Here is a 21,255-nt window from a genome sequence, read left to right as displayed (position 1 = left end):
TAGTGGGAACCAGAGGATTGGGAAACCTTTAAAGGCGAGCAGAGGACAACTAAAAAAGTAATAAGGGGGGAGAAAATGAAATGAGCGTAAGCTAGCTAGTAATATGCAAGAAGACAGGAAGCTGAAGAAGTAATAATAGGAAACAAGGCAATGGCAGAGGAACTGAATAGTTACCTTGCATCAGTCTTCAGGGTGGAAGACACCAGTGGGATGTCAGAGCTCCAGGAGAATCGGGGGTACAGGTGAGTGTAGTGACCATCACTAAGGAGAAGGTTCTGGGGAAACTGAAAGGTCTGAAGGTGAATAAATCACCTGGACTGGATGGATTACACCCCAGGGTTCTAAAAGAGATAGCTGAGGAAATTGGAGGCATTGGCGGTGATCTTTCAGGAATCACTGGAGGCTGGGAGGGTCCCAGAGGACTGGAAAGAGGCTAATCTAACACCGCTGTTTAAGAAGGGAGGGAGGCAGCAGATGGGAAACTATAGGCCGGTTAGCCTGACTTCAGTCATTGACAAGGTTTTAGAGTCTATTATTAAAGGTGAGATCGCGGAGTAATTGGAAGTGCGTGATAAACTCGGACTGAGTCAGCACGGCTTCATCAAGGGGAGGTCAGGTCTGACAAATCTGTTAGGGTTCTTTGAGGAAGTAACAAGGAAGTTGGATAAAGGAGAACCAGTGGATGTGATTTATTTAAATTTCCAAAAGGCCTTTGACAAAGTGCTGCAGGGGAGACTGTTAAATAGGAGCCCATGGTGTTGAAGGTAAAACCCTGGCATGGATAGAGATTGGCTGACTGGCAGAAGGCAGAGTGGGGATAAGGGAACTGATGAGGGAAGTCAAGGGCAGCATAAAAACAAAAGGAAAAGCATTCAAAGTGGTGATGGTTAGTGAGAAGCCAAAGAATTGGGGGGCCTTTAAAAGCGAGCAGAGGACAACTAAAAAAAGCCAGATGGCAGCCGGTGACTAGTGGGGTGTGCCTCAGGGGTCAGTGCTGGAACCACAACTTTTCACAATATACATTAACAATTTGGAGGAAGGAACTGAAGGCGCTGTTGCTAAGTTTGCAGATGATAGAACGATATGTAGAGGGACAGGGAGTATTGAGGGAGCGGGGCGGTGGGGGGGGGGGCTGCTACAGAAGGACTTGGACAGGCTAGGAGAGTGGACAAAGAAGTAGCAGATGGAATACAATGTGGAAAAGTGTGAGGTTATGCACTTTGGAAGGAGGAATGGAGGCATAGACTGGGATTCTCTTGGGGGTAGGGCCTGGGTGGGATTATGTTTGGTGCAGACTCGATGGGCTGAAGGGCCTCTTTCTGCACTGTAGGGTTCTCTATTCTCTTAAGGTTAACGTGCAGGTTCAATCAGCAGTCACGGAGGCAAATGCAATGTTAGCATTCATGTCGAGAGGGCTAGAATAGAAGAGCAGGGATGAACTGCTGAGGCTGAATAAGGTTCTGGTCAGACCTCATTTGGAGCATTGTGAGCAGTTTTGGGCCCCATGTCTAAGGAAAGATGTGCTGGCCTTAGAGAAGGTCCAGAGGAGGTTCACAAGAATGCTCCCTGGAATGGAGAGCTTGTTGTATGAGGAACGGTTGAGGACCCTGGGTCTACACTCGTTCGAGTTTAGAAGGATGAGGAGAGATCTTATTGAAACTTACATGTTACTGCGAGGCCTGGATAGGGTGGATGTGGACAGGATCTTTCCACTAGTGGAAAAATCTAGAACCAGAGATCACAACCTCAGGCTAAAGGGACAATCCTTTAAAACAGAGATGAGGAGGAATTTCTTCAGTGAGAGAGTGGTAAATCTGTGGAACTCTTTGCCGCAGAAGGCTGTGGAGGCCGGGTCACTGAGTGTCTTTAAGACCGAGATAGGTAGGTTCTTGATTAATAAGTGAGTCAGGGGTAATGGTGAAAAATCAGGAGAAAGGGGATGAGAAAAATATCAGCCAGGATTGAATAATGGAGCAACTTGATGGGCCGAATGGCCTAATTCTGCTTCTATGTCTTATGGTCTAACAAGAGCAGGTCTGGGAGCTGACTATCCAAGGATACCCATAGATGCAGCATGGTGCCACAGTGGTAATCACTGCTGCTTCGCTTCACAGCAGCAGGGGCGCAGGTTTAATTCCATTCTTGTGTTACTGTCTGTGTGGAGTTTGCACGTTTCAAGGAGAAAAGAAAAGCTTACAAAAGGTTCAGAGAGCTAGGTAATGTCAGAGATCTAGAAGAGTATACGGCTGATAGGAAGGATCTTAAGAAGGAAATTAGGAGAGCCAGGAGGGGTCATGAGAAGGCCTTGGCGGGCAGGATTAAGGAAAACCCCAAGGCGTTCTACAAATAGGTGAAGAGCAAGAGGATAAGATGTGAAAGAATCGGACCTATCAGGGGTGACGGTGGGAAAGTTTGTATGGAACCGATAGAAATAGCAGAGGTACTTAATGAATACTTTACTTCAGTATTCACAGTGGAAAAGGATCTTGGTGGTTGTAGTGCAGATTTGCAGCGGACTGAAAAGCTTGAGCATGTAGACATTAAGAAAGAGGATGTGTTGGAGCTTTTAAAAAGCATCAAGATAGATAAGTCACCGGGACCAGATGGGATGTACTCCAGGTTACTGTGGGAGGTGAGGGAGGAGATTGCAGAGCCTCTGGCGATGATCTTTGCATCGTCAATGGAGATGGGAGAGGTTCCGGAGGATTGGAGGATTGTGGATGTTGTTCCTTTATTCAAGAAAGGGAGTAGAGATAGCCCTGGAAATTATAGACCAGTGAGTCTAATCTCAGTGGTTGGTAAGTTGATGGAGAAGATCCTGAGAGGCAGGATTTATGAACATTTGGAGAGGTATAGTATGATCAAAAATAGTCAGCACGGCTTTGTCAAAGGCAGATCATGCTTTACGAGCCTGGTTGAATTTTTTGAAGATGTGACTAAACACATTGACAAAGGAAGAGCAGCAGATGTGGTTTATATGGACTTCAGCAACACATTTGATAAGGTGCCCCATGCAAGGCTTATTGAGAAAGTGAGGGGGCATGAGATCCAAGGGGACGTTGCTTTGTGGATCCAGAACTGGCTTGCCCACAGAAGGCAGAGAGTGGTTATAGATGGGTCACATTCTGCATGGAGGTCGGTCACCAATGGAGTGTCCCAGTGATCTGTTCTGGGATTTTCGTAAATGACCTGGATGAGGAAGTGGAGGGATGGGTTAGTAAGTTCGCCGACGATACGAAAGTTGGTGGTGTTGTGGATAGTCTGGAGGGATGTCAGAAGTTGCAGCGTGACATAGATAGGATGCAAGACTGGGCAGAGAAGTGGCAGATGGACTTCAACGCGGATAAATGTGAAGTGATTCATTTTGGCAGGACAAATAGGATGGCAAAATATAATACTAATGGTGGGGTTCTTGGCAGTGTGGAAGATCAGAAGGATCCTGGGGTCTGAGTTCACAGGACGTTCAAAGCAGCTGCACAGGTTGAAGCTGTGGTTAAGAAGGCGTATGGTGTACTGGCCTTTATTAATCGAGGAACTGAGTTTAGGAGTCGGGAGATAATGCTGCAGCTTTAGAAGACCCTAGTCAGACCCCACTTGGAGTACTGTGCTCAGTTCTGGTCGCCTCATTACAGGAGGGATGTGGAAGCCATTGAAAGGATGCAGAGGAGATTTACAAGGATGTTGCCTGGATTGGGTGGCACGCCTTATGAGGATAGGTTAAGAGAGCTTGGTCTTTTCTCCCTGGAGAGGAGAAGGATGAGAGGTGACCTGATAGAGGTGTACGAGATGTTGAGAGGTATAGATAGGGTGGATTCTCAGAGGCTTTTTCCCAGGGCTGAAATAGTTGCTACAAGAGGACACAGGTTTAAGGTGCTGGGGAGCAGGTACAGAGGAGATGTCAGGGGTAAGTTTTTCACTCAGAGAGTGATGGGTGTGTGGAATTGGCTGCCGTCGGTGGTGGAAGCGGATTCGATGGGGTCCTTTAAGAGACTTTTAGATAAGTGCATGGAACTTAGTAAGATAGAGGGATATAGGTAAACCTGTTAATCTCTAAGGTAGGGACATGTTTGGCACAACTTTGTGGGCCGAAGGGCCTGTATTGTGCTGTAATTTTTCTATGTCCCTATGTTCTCGCTGTGTCTGCAATGGGTTTCCTCCCACAGTCTAAAGAAGTGTAGGTTAGGCGGATTGGCCATGCTAAATTGCCCCTTAGTGTCCAGAGGTGTGTAGGTTGGTTGAACTGGCCATGGTAAATCTGTGGGGTTATTGAGACAGGACAGACCTCCAGAAAGCATCTCTACTGGGTCAGTCCCCTTTTATTTGTCATTCACATAAACAACACAGATGACTGTGGGCAGTAGGACTATTATGTTTGTGGATAACAAAGTTTCAGAGCAGCTTTACAGACCTCTGTCTTTAAACAAACCTCAGCCAGAACTAAAAGCTGTTTCCCTCCTTAACATACCTAACTCCCATTAACCACATTATCACATGACCCTGTCAATCAAACTAATCAAAAACCTCATCTTCATCGATATGTAAAAGCCCATTAGTGCTGTTCGAAATAAACACTACATGGCTTAAAAGAGTAATTACCCTGATCTCCCAGCATTCCCATTCCAACTACAATCCCATCAGATATATTGGCCGTCTGCAAAATAAAGCTTAATCCTAAAACATAAAATATATCAATCAAGGGTGGCACGGTAGCACAGTGGTCAGCACTGCTGCTTCACAGCTCCAGGGCCCTGGGTTCAAATCCTGGCTCGGGTCACTGTCTGTGTGAAGTTTGCACATTCTCCTCGTGCCTGCGTGGGTTTCCGCTGGGTGCTCCGGTTTCCTCCTGCAGTCCAAAGATGTGCGGGTTAGGTTGATTGGCTGTGTTAAATTGCCCCTTGGTGTCCTGAGATGCGTAGATTAGAGGAATTAGTGGGTAAAATATGTAAGGATATGGGGGTAGGGCCTGGGTGGGATTGTAGTCAGTGCAGACTCGATGGGCTGAAGGGCCTCTTTCTGCACTGTAGGGTTTCTATGATTCTAGCGTATTAATGTCACGTTATGAAGAGAGGCTGGGTAGGCTTAGGTTGTTTCATTGGAACAGAGGAGATGGAGGGGTGACCTGACTGAGGTGTATAAAATTATGAAGGACACAGACAGAGTGGATAAGGAACTCAGTTGAAAGCTCAGTCACAAAGAGGCACATGTTCAAGGTGAGGGGCTTTGACAAAGGGTCACGTGAACTCGAAACGTCAGCTCTTTTCTCTCCTTACAGATGCTGCCAGACTTGCTGAGATTTTCCAGCATTTTCTCTTTGGGGTCACTGTAAATGTTGCTTTCCAGGTTGGGAGATGGGAGGTGGTGGTATCTGCCAACGGTCAGTGCTTCAGAGCACTGTTCTTTTTGCCGTGGGTGAGATTTTACCAATTTGGTCGGACGAACTGGAACTTCCTGCCCGAGGTCAGCAGGGACCCTCGCCCACTCCGATTCTGTGGCAGGTGAGGCGGTAAAGCTCCAGCCTGTATCTGAATGAATTGGTATTGGAATACAGAGTAAAATTTCTAAATTTGTCAATGATACCAAATTGAAATGTGACAAACAGTAAGTACAATAGCAGTCAACTGCAACAGGCCATCAATAGGATGGAGGTACAGGCAGACAAGTGGAAGGCACGTCAGAGAGAATTATATTCCATGTCCTGTTCCCCGGCTCTGAGCAACTCAACTGAAACCCCCTGAATCAAAGGATCCTTGACATTCATCCTGAGGAGAAACTCAAGGCTCACTCTGGGCCCAACAATGAACAAAGAACAAAATCAGCCCGGGAAACAGACCCTTCGGCCCAACGAGCCCGCGCCGCCATCTCAACACCACCAGTCCCCCTCTCTACCCATGACCCCCATCTAATGTTTTATGGCAATCCAGATTGAGGGAAACTGATTTAGGGACAATTTATTCAGCCTAATAGCACATCTTTGGGGTGTGGGAGGAAACCGGAGCACCCAGAGAAAACCCACGCAAGCACGGGGAGAATGCGCAAACTCCCACAGACACCGGCCCAAATCCATGTGTCTGCACAGCAATCAGCGATAGTCACTGAGCTGTCATCTTGCCCAGTATCTTGTCCAGTTTAGGCACACAGTAATGACATGAAGCACTAGGCCAATCTTGAACAACCAAGAGCAGCCCAAGTACGACCCATCGCGTGTATGTCCCTCGTTGGACACGAGGTGGACCGACTCAAAACCTGTGAATGAAAAGGAAAAAAAACATTATTATTGTACCATATCCATTTACCTTACCAGGGATGCCCCAATGCTAATGACCCTTATTTAAAACAATCTCCGATATCCTCCCATCTCCAACCCACTCATGTGCCTGTCTAAGTTACTCTTAAATGACTCCAGCGTGTTTGCCTCCACCACCTTACTTGGCAAAGCATTCCACACCCCTACTACCCTCTGTGTGAAAAACCTCCCTCTAATATCCGTGTTGTACCTCTCCCCTCTCACCTTAAGTCCATGGCCCCTTGTCCTACGTGTCCCTATCATAGGAAATAGCTTACCTCTGTTTACTCTATCTATACCCTTCATAATCTTATATACCTCTATTAGATCCCCCCTCAGTCGCCGTCTTTCAAAGGAAAACAGCCCCAATTTCTTCAATCTTTCCTCATACCCCAGTCCTTCCATACCAGGCAACATCCTGGTAAACCTCCTCTGCACTCTCTCCAGAGTTTCCACGTCCTTCCGGTAGTAAGGCGACCAGAACTGGACGCAGTACTCCAAATGCGGCCTAACCAACGTTCTGTACAACTGCAACATTAGACTCCAGCTCTTATATTCTATACCCCTTCCTATAAAGGCTAACATACCATAGGCTTTCTTCACCACACTCTCCACTTGTACTGCCACCTTCAAAGACTTGTGCACTTGCACCCCCAGGTCTCGCTGCGTTTCTATACTCCTTACGGGCTTACCCTTTACCATATAACTTCCCCCTACATTATTCTGGCCAAAATGCATCACCTCACATTTATCCGGATTAAACTCCATTTGCCACGTATCTGCCCAATCAACCAGCCTATCAATATCCTGCTGTATTGCCAGACACTGCTCCTCACTGCCCGCCAATCCAGCCATCTTGGTGTCATCAGCAAATTTGCTGATCACACCACCTACTCCCTCTTCCAAATCATTTATATACACTACAAAGAGGTCCCAGTCCTGAGCCCTGCGGCACACCACTAGTGACAGACCTCCAGCTAGAAAAAGACCCCTCCACTACTACTCTCTGACTCCTCTTTGCAAGCCAGTTCTCTACCCATCTAGATACCTGACCACATATCCCATGAGCTTTAATCTTCTGTACCAACCTACCATGAGGGACTTCGTCAAACGCCTTACTGAAATCCATATAGACAACATCAACGGCTCATCCTTCGTCGACCGTTTTTGTCACTTCCTCAAAAAATTCTACCAGATTTGTAAGGCAAGACTTCCCCTTGACAAAGCCATGCTGCATATCCTTAATCAGATCGCAACGCTCTAAGTGCTCATACATCCTATCCCTAAGAATCCTCTCCATCAACTTGCCTACCACTGATGTTAAGCTCACCGGCCTATAGTTACCCGGGCTATCCCTCCTACCCTTTTTAAACAGCGGTTCCACGTTCACTATCCTCCAGTCCTCTGGGACCTCACCTGTGTCCAAAGAAGAGACAAAGATTTGCATCAGAGGCCCTCCCTATGTGGCCAGGGTGGTGTCCTCAATCCTCCTCAGTCACTTTATCTCCAATTCCTGCTCTGCTCTTCCCCCATGATTTATCTTTTTGCAGAGTTTCGCCATCTTCAAAGTTCACCTCTCTGGAGGGTCATGTTGCAATGGTGACCTGGCTCAAAGAAGGGCGGAATTAGGAATGAAATATTCCTGGAATGATAGGAAAGAAAAAAAAGGAGGTCGAGGGGCAGAATTGATAGAGGAGAACATTGCAGTGCTGGAGGGAGAGGTTGTTACAGAGGGGTCAAGGATTGAATCAATTTCCCTTGAGCTAATGAATATAAAAGTGCGATAACATTGCTCAGTGTAGACTATCGGTCACCATCCAGCGAGAACGATGTAGAGGAGCAAATTTACAAAGAAATTAAAAGAAGTACAAGATTTGTAAAGTTGTTATAATGGGAGAATTTACCCAAATGTAGGCTGGAATAATGGGAAAACATGGGGTACTGGGACTAGCTCAGTACCCCTTGAAGAGAGCTGGCACTGATATGGCCACATGGCCTCCTTTGGTCTTTTGAACATTTTATATTTCTTTGGCTTGATTTTCGAGAAGCACAATAAAATATAGAATTATTAGAGAGGCTTTAGAGGAGAGATCATCAGCAGATTCCAGAATTAGGGTGAGGACTATCTACCTCAGATGTTACCGGTTGCAGAAGAGGAGAATGGAGCTGGAATCCTTAAGAATACCCCTGGTATGGAGAATTCCTTTCAGCTTAGGATCAAAAACCTGTTTAAAACTGATATTAAGAAATTGTTAGTGGCAATTTACCAAAATTCGCTGGACTCTGGAATGGTTCCCAAGGATTGGAAAACAGCAAATGTGACGCCACCCTTTAAAAAAGGAGGTAGACAAAAGGCAGGTAACTATAGGCCGGTTAGCTTAACCTCTGTAGTAAGGAAAATGCTTGAATCTATCATCAAGGAAGAAATAGCGAGACATCTGGATATAAATTGTCCCATTGGTAAGACACAGGTTCATGAAAGGCAGTTCATGTTTGACTAATTTGGTGGAATTCTTTGAGAACATTACATGTGCAATGGACAATGGGGAATCTGTGGATGTGGTGTATCTGGATTTCCAGAAGGCATTGACAAAGTGTGGCGTCAAAGACTGCTACATAAGATAAAGGTGCACAGTGTTACGGGTAATGTATTAGCATGGATAGAGGATTGGTTAACTAACAGAAAGCAAAGAGTTGGGGTAAGTGGCTATTTTTCTGGTTGGCGATCAGTGACTAGTGATGTGCCTCAGGGATTACTGTTGGGACTGCAATTGTTTACGATTTACATCGATGATTTGGAGTTGGGGACCAAGTGTAATGTGTCAAAATTGGTGGATGACACTAAGATGAGTGGCAGAGAAAAGTGTGCAGAGGACACTGAAAATCTGCATCACTTTATTGATGATCGAGAGTAGACTGATGGAACAGTAACTGATTGGTTGGATTCGTCCTGTTTTTTGTGTAGAGGATATACTTGAACAATTTGTGAATTGTTGCTTCAGAGGCACAATGGGCTGAATGGCCTCTTTCTGTAACAATTGTATGATTGTATTATTCTATGGTTATCGAAGGCCTAACAGTGTGGAATTACAGTCTGCACTTTAATCATCCTAAACTGTAGCCCAGGTGGTCTGCAATGTAATGCCTACAAATTTCATTAACAAGTCTCACAACACCAAGTTAAATGTTTATTTGATAGTAAACACCACACGCTTACTATCAAATAAATGTATTATTAATTATTAATAATTAATTATTAATAAAATTAAATCACAAATTTACTATCAAATAAACCTATTGGATTTTAACCTGGTGTTGTGAGATTTCTTACTGTGCTTATCCCAGTCCAACACTGGCATCTCCACATCATGACTACAAATTTCATACCAGGAATGGCTCACGGAAACTCTTGACACCTCCCTTTGTAATCTCACAGCTCCTCTTCCTTCTCCTATGTAGACTTTATGCCTATGTGAATGAAGAGGTCCTGTTCTCAAAACCTACATTTGCTAAATTCATTGCGCTTTTAAACAACTACAACCGCATGACTGGCATTGAGGAAAAGTTCACAACAGAACAGCTGGAAGAACAGGATATGTTTATCTCTGAGATTATGAAGAGCTCCGTCATGGACAAGCTGTACAGGATTCTCCTGGCAAAGAGTAAGTTTAAAGTTTATTTATTAGTGTCACAAGTAAGATTACATCAACACTGCAATGAAGTTACTGTGAAGATCCCCTAGCCATCTTCAATCACAGTCTTTCAGCAGTGTTGTAAGTTTCTATTCCCAAGCTCTGTCTTCACTGGGACATCCAGTGTGTGGTGTAGGAAACAGGTAGGTTAGATTCAACACAGCAGCGCTTTCTACTGCCTTCTTCCCAATGGCCAAATAAACATGGTGACATGTTACCCGGCAATTACCCTGGTATATCCAGTACACAAAAAACAGGACAAATCCAACATCAGCTCTCCATCAGGTTTAACTCCTGCTCTGTCACTCACCATCAGCCAGGATACCAACAGAGCAGCTATGACACGTGACCCAGAGGGAAAACTCCAGCCTGAGAGGCCAGTCCACCATTGCCCTAACAGGAGGACGTGGATAGATTGATGCGGACATATGGCAGATGTAATGTATAGAAATATAAATTGGTACATTTTGGTAAACTGATGAAGGCAATGTAATAAAAAGGGAACAGCTTTAAAGAAGTCATACCTACAAATTGTTGAAGGTGGCAGGACAAGTTGATTGAACAAATTGTTAAAAAGGCAAACAGGATTTTGGGATTGGGAAATTGTGCTAATCCTTCCCAAAAGATTGGCTGGTGCAGTGGGAGTATCACGATCAATTCTGAGCCACACACATCAGGCATGACCTTAGAATCCTGTAATGATAGAATGGTTCCAGCTCACAGGGAGGTCGTTTGAGACAAAGTGCCCATTCCAGTAGTCTGCAAAAAAAACCATAGGTACAATTACATTATTGGGTGTAGTCTATACTCGATTGGCCACAAAGCAGTGGAAAAGAGGCAATTATATAGCTATAATCAAATATAAGCAAGAATAGTAATAGGAACATTTAGCCCTGGGCCAGTATGTGGCAAATAGTATTTACATCTCACAGTGCCAGGCAACGATCATCTTCAACAAGAGAGAATCCAACTGTACCCCCTAGCTATTCAATGACATTACTGTCTGACGCCCCCAATATCTACATCCTGGGTTACCACTGAACTGGACTAACTGTATAAATACTGTGACTACAAGAGCAGGTTGGAGGTTAGAACCCCCAGCAGCAAGAAACTCACCTCCTGACTCCTCAAAGCCTGTCCATTATCTACAAGGTACAAGTCAGAAGTGTCATAGAGTCACAGCATGGAAACAGATCCTTCAGCCCAACCTGTCCATGCCATCCAGCTTTTACCACTAAGCTAGTCCCAATTTCCCACATGTGTCCCATATCCCTCTATACTCATCTTACCCATGTAATTGTCTAAATGCTTTTTAAAAGACAAAATTGTGCCTGCCTCTATTACTGCCTCTGGCAGCTTGTTCCAGACACTCACCACCCTCTGTATGAAAAAATTGCCCCTCTGGACCTTTCTGTATCTCCCCCCTCTCACCTTAATCCTATGCCTTCAAGATTTAGAGTCCTCCACCCTTGGGAAAAGATATTGACTATCTAGCTGATCTGTGCCCTCAATATTTTATAGACCTCTATAAAATCACCCCTCAGCCTCCTACGCTCCAGAGGAAAAAGTCCCAGTCTACCCAGCCTCTCCTTATAACTTAGACCACCAAGTCCGGGTAGCATCCTATAAGTTTTTTCTGCACTCTTTCTAGTTTAATAATATTATTTCCATAACAGAGTGACCAGAACGGTACACAGTATTCCAAATGTGGCCTTACCAATGTCTTGTACAACTTCATCAAAATGCCCCAGCTCCTGTAATGAAACCAAGCATGCCGAATGCCTTCTTCACCACCCTGACCACGTGACCCCACTTTCAAGGAGCTATGAACCTGTACTCCTAGATCTCTTTGTTCTATAACTCTTCCCAACACTCAACTATTAACTGAGTAGGTCCTGCCCCAATTCGATCTATCAAAGTACATTACCTCACATTCATCTAAATTAAACTCCATTTGCCATTCATCAGCCCACTGGCCCAATTGATCAAAATCCCTTTGCAATCCTTGGTAACCTTCGTTACTGTCCAATATGCCACCAATCTTGGTGTCATCTGCAAACTTACTAACCATGCCGCCTAAATTATCATCCAAATCATTAGTATAAATAATAAATAACAGTGGACACAGCACCGATCCCTGAGGCACACCACTGATCACGGGTTTCCAGTTTGAAAAACAACCCTCCACAACCAACCTGTCTTCTGTGATTAGGACAATTTTGTATCCAACTGGCTATCTCGCTCTGGGTCCAGTGAGATTTAATCTTATGCAATAATCTACAATGCAGTACCTTATGAAAGGTCCATGTAGACAACATCGGCTGCACTTCCCTCATCTACCTTCTTGGTTATCCCTTCAAAAAATTCGAGCAAATTCGTGAGACATGATTTTCCATTCATAGAGCCATGCTGACTGTCCCAAATCAGTCCTTGCCTCTCTAAATGCCTGTAGGTCCTGTCTCTCAGAATACCTTCCAACAATTTAACCACTACAGACGTTAGACTCACCAGTCTGTGAGAAGTGTGGTGGGATACTCCCCACTTGCCTAGATGGGTGCAGCTCCAACAACACTCAAGAAGCTGATGGGCCAAATGGCCTCCTTTGCACTGTAGGGATTCTGTGGAGATTCTATGGTGAGCTGAGGGAAAGGAGAGCATGAGTGAGTTTTTTTATTCATTTACGAATGACCAGTAATTATTGCCAATCACTAATTGCCCTGGATAAGATGGCAAGCTGCCTTCCTGAGCCGCTGCAGTCCCTGTGATGTAGGCACACCCACAGTGCTGTTAGGGAGGGAATTCTAGGATTTTGACCCAGTGAATGAGGCCAAATGATCACTTTTGATACCAATGTTTGCTTTTGGTCACATTTGATATTTTGAGAGGGCAATGCATGTGGACAACTATGAAAATCTTGTTTCAAATTACACAGTTCTGAGCTACAACTCCACAGAGAGTGTAGCAGCAGAGGGACCTGTGCACAAATCATTAAAGGTGGCAAGGCAGGTTGAGAAAGTATTTGGTAGTTTTATAACATCCTCACCTTTATAGATAGGGGCAGCAATACAAAAGCAAATAAATTATGGTCACCTTTTACAGAACCACTGGTTCAGCTTCAGCTGGAATATTGCATCCATTTCTGGGGATCACAATTTGGGACGGATGTGATGACAACAGAGAGAGTAGGAAAGAATCGCAGGAGCAGTTCCAGGGATGAGGAACTCCAGTTCTATAGATTGGAGAAGTTGAGACTATTTTTTCTTATGGGAGAGAAGTTTGGGAGGAGTTTGATCAAACTTTCACATTACAAGGTGGACAGAGGAGACAGTGAGAAACTGTTGAAAACATTGGCAACCAGAGAACATAAAGGGTAGAGAAGAAATCCTGACAAGGGAAATAATCTTACATCTGCGTGGTTAGAACGTGATGGAGGGAGATTCAATCTGAGCTTTAAAGAGGAATTGGACAACTATCTGAAGAGAAATGATTTCACAGACTGTGGAGAGTAGCCAATGGATTGGGAATTGCTGAGTAACCCTTAAAGAGGGCAAGCGTGGACACGATGGAAAAACGGCCAAATTCTCTGCTTTAATTATTCAATAATTCTCTTGTATTTAAAAAAATTCCAAACTGCAGCAGGTCCACAAATTGCAGCAAAGTCATTTTTCTTTTGGAATTTTACCTCTTGCAGACTTTGGATTTCTCTGAAATGTTGAGGAATTCCAGAAGCTGGAATTCACATTGCAATTCCAGCACATCACATGATCCTAAAGATTCAAACCAATGGTGTAACTTGGCCCATAGCCCTGAATGTTATGGTGTGTCAAGTGCTCATCCAGGTACTTTTTAAAGGGTGTGAGGCAGGCCATCTCTCCCACCCTCCCAGGCAGCGCATTCCAGACTGTCACCACCCCCTGGGTAAAAAAGCTTTTCCTCACATTCCCCCCAAATCATCTGAATCTATGTTCCCGTAACTGACCCTTCACCTAACGGGAACAGCTGCTCCTTATCCACCCTGTCCATGCCTCTCATAATCTTGTACACCTCAGTCAGGTCATCCCTCAGTTTTCTCAACTCCGATAAAAACAATCCAAGCCTATCCAGCCTCTCTTTAACGTTAAACACTCCATCCCAGACAGCATCCTGGTGGATCTCCTCTGCATCCCCTTCAGTGCAATCACAGCCTTCCCGTAATGTGGTGACCATTACTCCAGCTGTGGCCTCACCAAAGTTCTGTAAAACTGCAACTTTTGTATCTCTCCCCTCTCACCTTAAACCTATGCCCTCTAGGTTTAGACTCCCCTACCTTTGAGAAAAGATATTGACTGTCTTGCTGATCTATGTCCTTCATTATTTTATAGGCCTCTATAAGATCACCCCTCAGCCTTCTACACTCCAAAGAAAAAAGTCCCAGTCTATCCAGCCTTGCCTTATAACTCAAACCATCAAGTCCCTGTAGCATCCTAGTAAATCTTTTCTGCACTCTTTCTAGTTTAATAATATCCTTTCTATAATAGGGTGACCAGAATTGTACGCAGTATTCCAACTGTGGCCTTACCAATGTCTTGTCCAACTTCAACAAGACGTCCCAACTCCTGTATTCAATGTTCTGACCAATGAAACCAAGCATGCTGAATGCCTTCTTCACCACTCTGTCCACCTGTGACTCCACTTTCAAGGATCTATGAACCTGTACCCCTAGGTCTCTTTGTTCTGTAACTCTCTCCAACGCCCTACCATTAACTGAGTAAGTCCTGCTCTGGTTCAATCGACCAAAATGCATCACCTCGCATTTATCTAAATTAAACTCCATCTGCCATTCGTCAGCCCACTGTCCAATTGATCAAGATCCCGTTGCAATCTGAGATAACTTTCTTCCCTGTCCACTATGCCACCAATCTTGGTGTCATCTGCAAACTTACTAACCATGCCCCCTATATTCTCATCCAAATTGTTAATATAAGAACATAAGAACATAAGAACATAAGAAATAGGAGCAGGAGTAGGCCATCTAGCCCTTCGAGCCTGCCCCGCCATTCAATAAGATCATGGCTGATCTGTTGTGGCTCAGTTCCACTTTCCCGCCCTCTCCCCATAACCCTTAATCCCCTCTCTTATCAAGAACCCATCAACCCGCTTCTTAAAAATATTTAGCGAGGCAGCCTCCACCACTTCAACGGGCAGAGAATTCCAGAGATTCACCACCCTTTGAGTGAAGAAGTTCCTCCTCAACTCCGTTCTAAACCGCCTCCCCTTTATCTTGAGGCTGTGCCCCCTAGTCCTACTGTCTTTTTTGAGCGGGAAGAGTCTCTCCACCTCTATCCTATCCATCCCATTCATCATCTTATACGTCTCAATGAGATCTCCCCTCATTCTTCTAAACTCTAACGAGTACAAGCCTAGTTTATTCAGCCTCTCCTCATAGCTCAATCCCCTCAACTCCGGTATCAGCCTAGTAAACCTCCTCTGCACTCCCTCCAGGGCCAAAATATCCTTGCGCAGGTGCGGCGCCCAAAACTGCACACAGTACTCCAGCTGCGGCCTCACCAATGCCCTATACAGCTGCAGCAAGACCTCCCTACTTTTATATTCAATCCCCCTCGCTATGAAGGCCAGCATCCCATTCGCCTTCCTGAACACCTGCTGCACCTGCAAGCTGGGTTTTTGCGACTCATGCACAAGGACCCCGAGGTCCCTCTGCACCGTCGCCTGCTGCAGTATATATATATACTGCAGAATATAAATATAAATGACAAATAACAGTGGATCCAGCACCAATCCCTGAGGCACACCGCTGGTCATGATGTGGATGTGCCGGTGTTGGACTGGGGTAAACACAGTAAAAAGTCTGACAACACCAGGTTTCAGTCCAACTGATTTATTTGATCAAATAAATCGGTTGGACTTAAACCTGGTGTTGTCAGACTTTTTACCGTGCACACTGCTGGTCACAGGCCTCCAGTTTGAAAAACAACTCTCTACAACCACCCTCTGGCTTCTGTCAAGAAGCCAATTTTCTATGTCTTTAGATATCTCACCCTGGATCACATGAGATTTAACCTACCCTGCTGTACCTTGTCAAAGGCCTTGCTAAAGTCCACTAAAGCAGCTTCTGTCATCACCCTCTGTCACCTACAACTGAGCCAATTTTGAATCCACTTTATCAAATTACCCTGTATCCTATGTGTATTTGTCTTCTTTATAAGTCTCCCATCTGGAACTCTGCCAAAGGCCTTGCTGAAATCCATATAAACTACATCGACTGCACGACCCCCATCTACACACTCGGTCACCTCCTCAAAAAATTCAATCAAATTTGTTAGGCATGACTTCCTCAGTTGAAGCCATGCTGACTATCCCTGATCAAGCTTTGCATCTACAGGTGGAGATCGATGCTCTCCTTCTCTAATAGATCCCCTACCACTGACATGAGACTCACTGGAATGTAGTTCCCTGGTTTAACTCTACAGCCTTTCTTAAATAGTACAACCACATTAGCCATTAGCTGCTCTCCAGTCACCTGGCACCTCGTTCATGGCCAGAAAGGAATTGAAAATTTGGGTCAGAGCCCCTGCAATCTCCTCCCTCGCCTCCCACAGCTGCCCAGGGCACAGTTCATCTGGATCTGGATACTTATCCACTTTAAAAGCTGCGAACACCTCCAATATTTTGTCACTCTCTATGCCAGTTTGTTCAAGAAGCTCACAGTCCCTGTCTCTGATTTCCATACCATTGTCCTCATTCTCTTGGGTGAAGATAGATGTGAAGTATTCATTCAACACTCTACTAATGTTCTCTGGCTCCACCCACAGAATATTTGGGATTTTTCCTACTTTTACGAGTCAGAGCTTTCTCATATTCCCCTCTTTCCATTCCTAATTGCTTTCTTAAGCTCCAGCCTGCACTTTCTATACCTCGCTAATGCCTCCACTGATTTGCTCCCCTTGTACTTTTTAGAAGCCTTTCTTTCCTTCTCAGTGGATCCTGAATATCTCCGGTCATCCATAGTTCTCTGGGCTTGTTATTCCTACCTATCACCCTAGAGGGAAAATGCTGGGCTTGCACCCTCCCCATTTCCTTTTTGAATGCCTTCCCCACCCGGCACCCCCCCCCGCCTCTCCTCTGTAGATTTTCCCGTTAGTAACTGTTTCCAGTCTACCTTGGCCAGATCCTGCCTTAATTTACTAAAAACTGTTCTCCCCCAATCCAAAGCTTTTTCTTTGCAGCTTGTCTATTTCTTTATCCATAACAAGCTTAACTTGTACCATGTTGTGATCGCTATCACTAAAATGCTCCCCCACCAACACCTCAACCACCTGTCTGGCTTCATTCTCTCGAATCAGGTCCAGCACAGCGCCATCCCTTATTGGACACTCCACATTTAAAATGTGATTTTAAAAGTTCGCTAGTACACATTTCAAGAAATCTACTAAGGGCATAGTGTAAGCCCTTAACACTATGTATGTCTCAGTTAATGTTGAGAAAGTTGAAACCGGCTAATATAATAATCCTATTGTTATTGTTTATACACATCTCCACAAACTGAGCACATATTTGCTCTGCAATACACATCTGACTGTCTGTGGGTCTAATAAACATCTAACAATGTGGCTGTCCCTTTTTTCATTCCTAAGCACTACCCACAAAGCTTCATTTGATGCCCCCTCCAAGATATCATCTCTCCTTCTGCAGTTACTGACTCCTTAAGTAACAATGCAATGCCTCCTTCCCTTTTATCTCTTCCCCGTCTTGCCTGAAGATTCTATAATCCAGAATGTTGAGTTGCCAATCGTGTCCTTCCTTCAGCCATGTCTCTGTGGTGGTTACTATATCACAATTCCATATGTTAGTCATTGCTCTCAACTCATCCATTTTACCTGGCATTAAAGTAGAGGTTACCCAGCCTGGCCTTACTCCCTTGAAACTTAATACAGCTGCACTCCCTCTGAATTGTTTGTTTTGCTGTATGATTCCGTGTCCTTATTCTGCTAATAGTCTGTGTCCCTCCCTTGCCAAATTAGTTTAAACTCTTCCCAAAAGCACTAGCAAAACGTCTTGCAAGGATGTTAGTCCCGTTCTGGTTCAGATGTAGACCGTCCCTCTTGTACAGGTCCCACCTTCCCCAGAAAAGGTCCCGTGATCCAGGAATCTAAAACTCTCTCTCCTGCACCAACTCTTAAGCCATCTGTACTATCTTCCTATTTCTGTGCTTGCTCACACCTGAATCCTTCATCATTCTTTCTCTCAATATGATTGCGACCAACATCTCTGCCTTTTCTCCCTTCTCCAATGTTCTACAGCTGTTCAGTGATACCTTGGACCCCAGCACCAGGGAGGCAACATATCATCCTGGAGTCAAGTTGATAGCTATAGTAATGCCTAGCTGTACCTGTAACTCTTGAATCCCCTGTTGCTATTGTCCTGCCTTTCTTTCCCCCTCCTGTCACACTGGCTGTTTGTGGTGCCAGAAGTTTGGCTCTGTCTGCATTCGTTGGAGGAACCAGCATCCTTAAAGGCCTCCAAAATGGAGTACCGATTAGTGAGCAAAATCCCAGGAGACTCCTGAACCACCTGCCTATATCCCTTGGGCTGCTGATGGTCACATTCCTTCCCTAAGTCCCTGGTGACCACCTCTCTAAATGTGCTATCCACCATGTTTTTGGACTTGCAGATGCTCCCCAGCCGCTGTTCCAGCCCTGAAACTCGAGCTTCCAGGAGCTGCAGCTGGACACAATTTCTGCACTCACACTGGTCCCGGGTGCTGGAAATGTGCCCAGCTTCCCTCAAGGGGGATACACAGTCAGACACAGTTACACACAGTCAGGCACCCTCCCCTTTCAGAATGCCCTGCAACCATTCAGCAACATCCCAGACCCTCGCACCAGGGAGGCAACATACCATCCTGCAGCTACACAGTTAGACAGCTACGCACAGTCAGACACAGTTACACATAATCAGACACACTAGCGTTCACACACTGTTACACAGTCAGACACTCACAGTCACACACTGTTACATACAGTCAGAGGCACTGATACACACAATGTCACAGCTTTTTGGAATTTTTAGTAGGTTATATTTCTGATATCTGTTCCCTATTCACAGAGATGTACAATTCCATGGTGGAATTTGAGGAGGACCTAAAGAAGATGTGGTTTGGTCTCTACTCCCGGTCCAATGGCGTTCTTGATTCCAGTGGTTTTGAACATGTCTTTTCAGGTAGGTGATGGTTTTGAAAAGCCCACGTAAACTCCTGACAAGTTTTGCACCCAGGAAATCTGCAGCACCCATGGTTAAAAGTTGCAACTGCACCTCAACATTGCCCGGGTCGGCACTGTGATGTGGGAACCTTGTAATTCACCATTACACACTTACCACTAGCTTCTCCTTTCACATTGTCACCATCAGTGACAGAATCTCATTGAGTGTCTCACCATCACACACTAACCATTAAACATCCTCTCCACATCCATCCTGTTTCAATGAAATCGTCTTTTACTTTTCTAAACTCCAGCAGATACAAGCCTTGCTTGCCCAACTTTCCTCATAAGACAACCAACCTATTCCATGTATTAGCATGCTAATGCTTCTCTGAACTGCTTCCAACACATTTACTTCTTCCTTAAATAAGGTCATCAATATCGTATATAATATTCCCAATGTGATTGCACTGGTGCCCTGTACAACGGAAGCATTACCTCAACAGAAAATGCTGGAAAATCTCAGCAGTTCTGACAGCATCTGTGGAGATAGAATAGAGCCAATGTTTTGAGTTCTGTCCACACAGTGCTGTCAGATCTGCTGAGTTTTTTGATTATTTTCTGTTCTGTTTCAGATTCCAGCATCGGCAGTATTTTGCCTTTATTTTCTTGAAGCATAACCTCCTCACTTCTGTAATCAATTTCCCTCATAATAAATGATGCATTTGATTAGCTTTCCTGATTGCTTGCTGTTCCTGTAGATCAGTCTTTTGTGATTCATCCACTAGGACACCCAGATCCCTCTGCACCTCAGAGCTTTGCAATCTCTCACCATTTGGATAATAAGCTTCTTTTTTATTCTTCCTGCCAAAATGGACAATTTCATACTTTTCCACATTATACTTCATTTGACAGATCTTTGCCCACTCACTTAACCTGTTCATTGCTTTTTGTGGCCTTCATATATTCTCTTCACAACTTACTTTCCTATCTGTCTTGGTGTTGTCAGTAAATTTAGTAATCACCATTCCAAACCCTTCGTCCAAGTCATTTATATAAATTGTAAGAAGCTGAGGTCCCAGCACGGTCCCCTGTGGCACACCGACTTGTTACAAATTGCCAACCTGAAAAAGACCCATCCATCCTACTGTTTCCTGTTAGCTAGCCACCCTTCTACCCATGCCAATGTGTTCCATCCTATAACATATTTTATTTTCTGCAATAACCTTTGATTTATCGCTTTATCAAATGATTCAAGCTGAGGATATTTAAAAATGCACGACAGATTGAAGTCTTCAAGAGTCACGCCTGTTCCACTGGGATGGCCTTCATCTGAATCATACTGGGTCCAAGGTCCTGGCGAATCGTATAACTAAGGTTTTAAACTAAATATTGGTGGGGGAGTGGGGGGGGGGGGGGGGGGGGGTGGGGGGAGGGTTCAGTTTTACGGAGAATTAGAAAATCAAAGTTAAAGGAGAAAGTACAAGTGCAGGTTAATGATGAGGAGTTTCAACTAGTTAAAGGGGCCGAGGGCTGAGGAGAGGTTAGTAAAGTTTCATGTAATAGAACAGAATATTCTATAGAAAGTGGCAGGAATCTAACCTCAGGCAGAGCAAAAAGGGTGACAAGTATAAGAAGGGAGGTGGTCAGTGCAGGACTGATGTACCTACGTGCAGTGTACAGAACAAGGTAAACGAGCCTGGTAAATGTACACTGAAATTGGCCGGTACGATGCTGTGGGCATCACAGAGACGTGACTGCAAGAGGGTTAGGGCTGGGATCTAAATATCCCAGGATATGTGTCCTATCGGAAGGACCGGCAGATGGGCAAAGGAGGCGGAGTTGCATTGTTAGTAAGGAATGAAGTTAAATTAATAGCAAGAAGCGATATTGGATCAGAAGGCATAGAATCTCTGTGGCTGGAGTTGAGGAATCACAAAGGTAGAGTGACCCTGATGTGAGTTATGTACAGACCCCCATCAGTAATCAGGATGTGGGACAGAAAATAAATCAGGAGATAGAAAAGGCAGATAAAAAAGGAAGTTTAATGCGGAGAAGTGTGAGGTAATTCACTTTGGTA

General features: G+C 44.7%; 1 protein-coding gene across 1 annotated transcript in view; it reads left to right on the top strand.

Annotated features, from left to right (window-relative positions):
• Positions 1-21,255, top strand: part of endou (endonuclease, polyU-specific) — a 75,581-nt gene that overhangs the window by 37,807 nt on the left and 16,519 nt on the right. The window contains exons 5-6 of the mRNA XM_080214708.1: positions 9,743-9,945; positions 19,081-19,194. Coding sequence (XP_080070834.1) covers positions 9,743-9,945; positions 19,081-19,194 — 317 coding nt within the window. The remainder of the gene's footprint in view (positions 1-9,742; positions 9,946-19,080; positions 19,195-21,255) is intronic.

The sequence above is a fragment of the Carcharhinus amblyrhynchos genome, chromosome 29, assembly GCF_965287045.1.
Source record: "Carcharhinus amblyrhynchos chromosome 29, sCarAmb.v2.hapA, whole genome shotgun sequence".
Taxonomy (NCBI): domain Eukaryota; kingdom Metazoa; phylum Chordata; class Chondrichthyes; order Carcharhiniformes; family Carcharhinidae; genus Carcharhinus; species Carcharhinus amblyrhynchos.
Note: the sequence above shows the minus strand (reverse complement) of the source record. Positions and strands in the feature narration are given on the sequence as shown.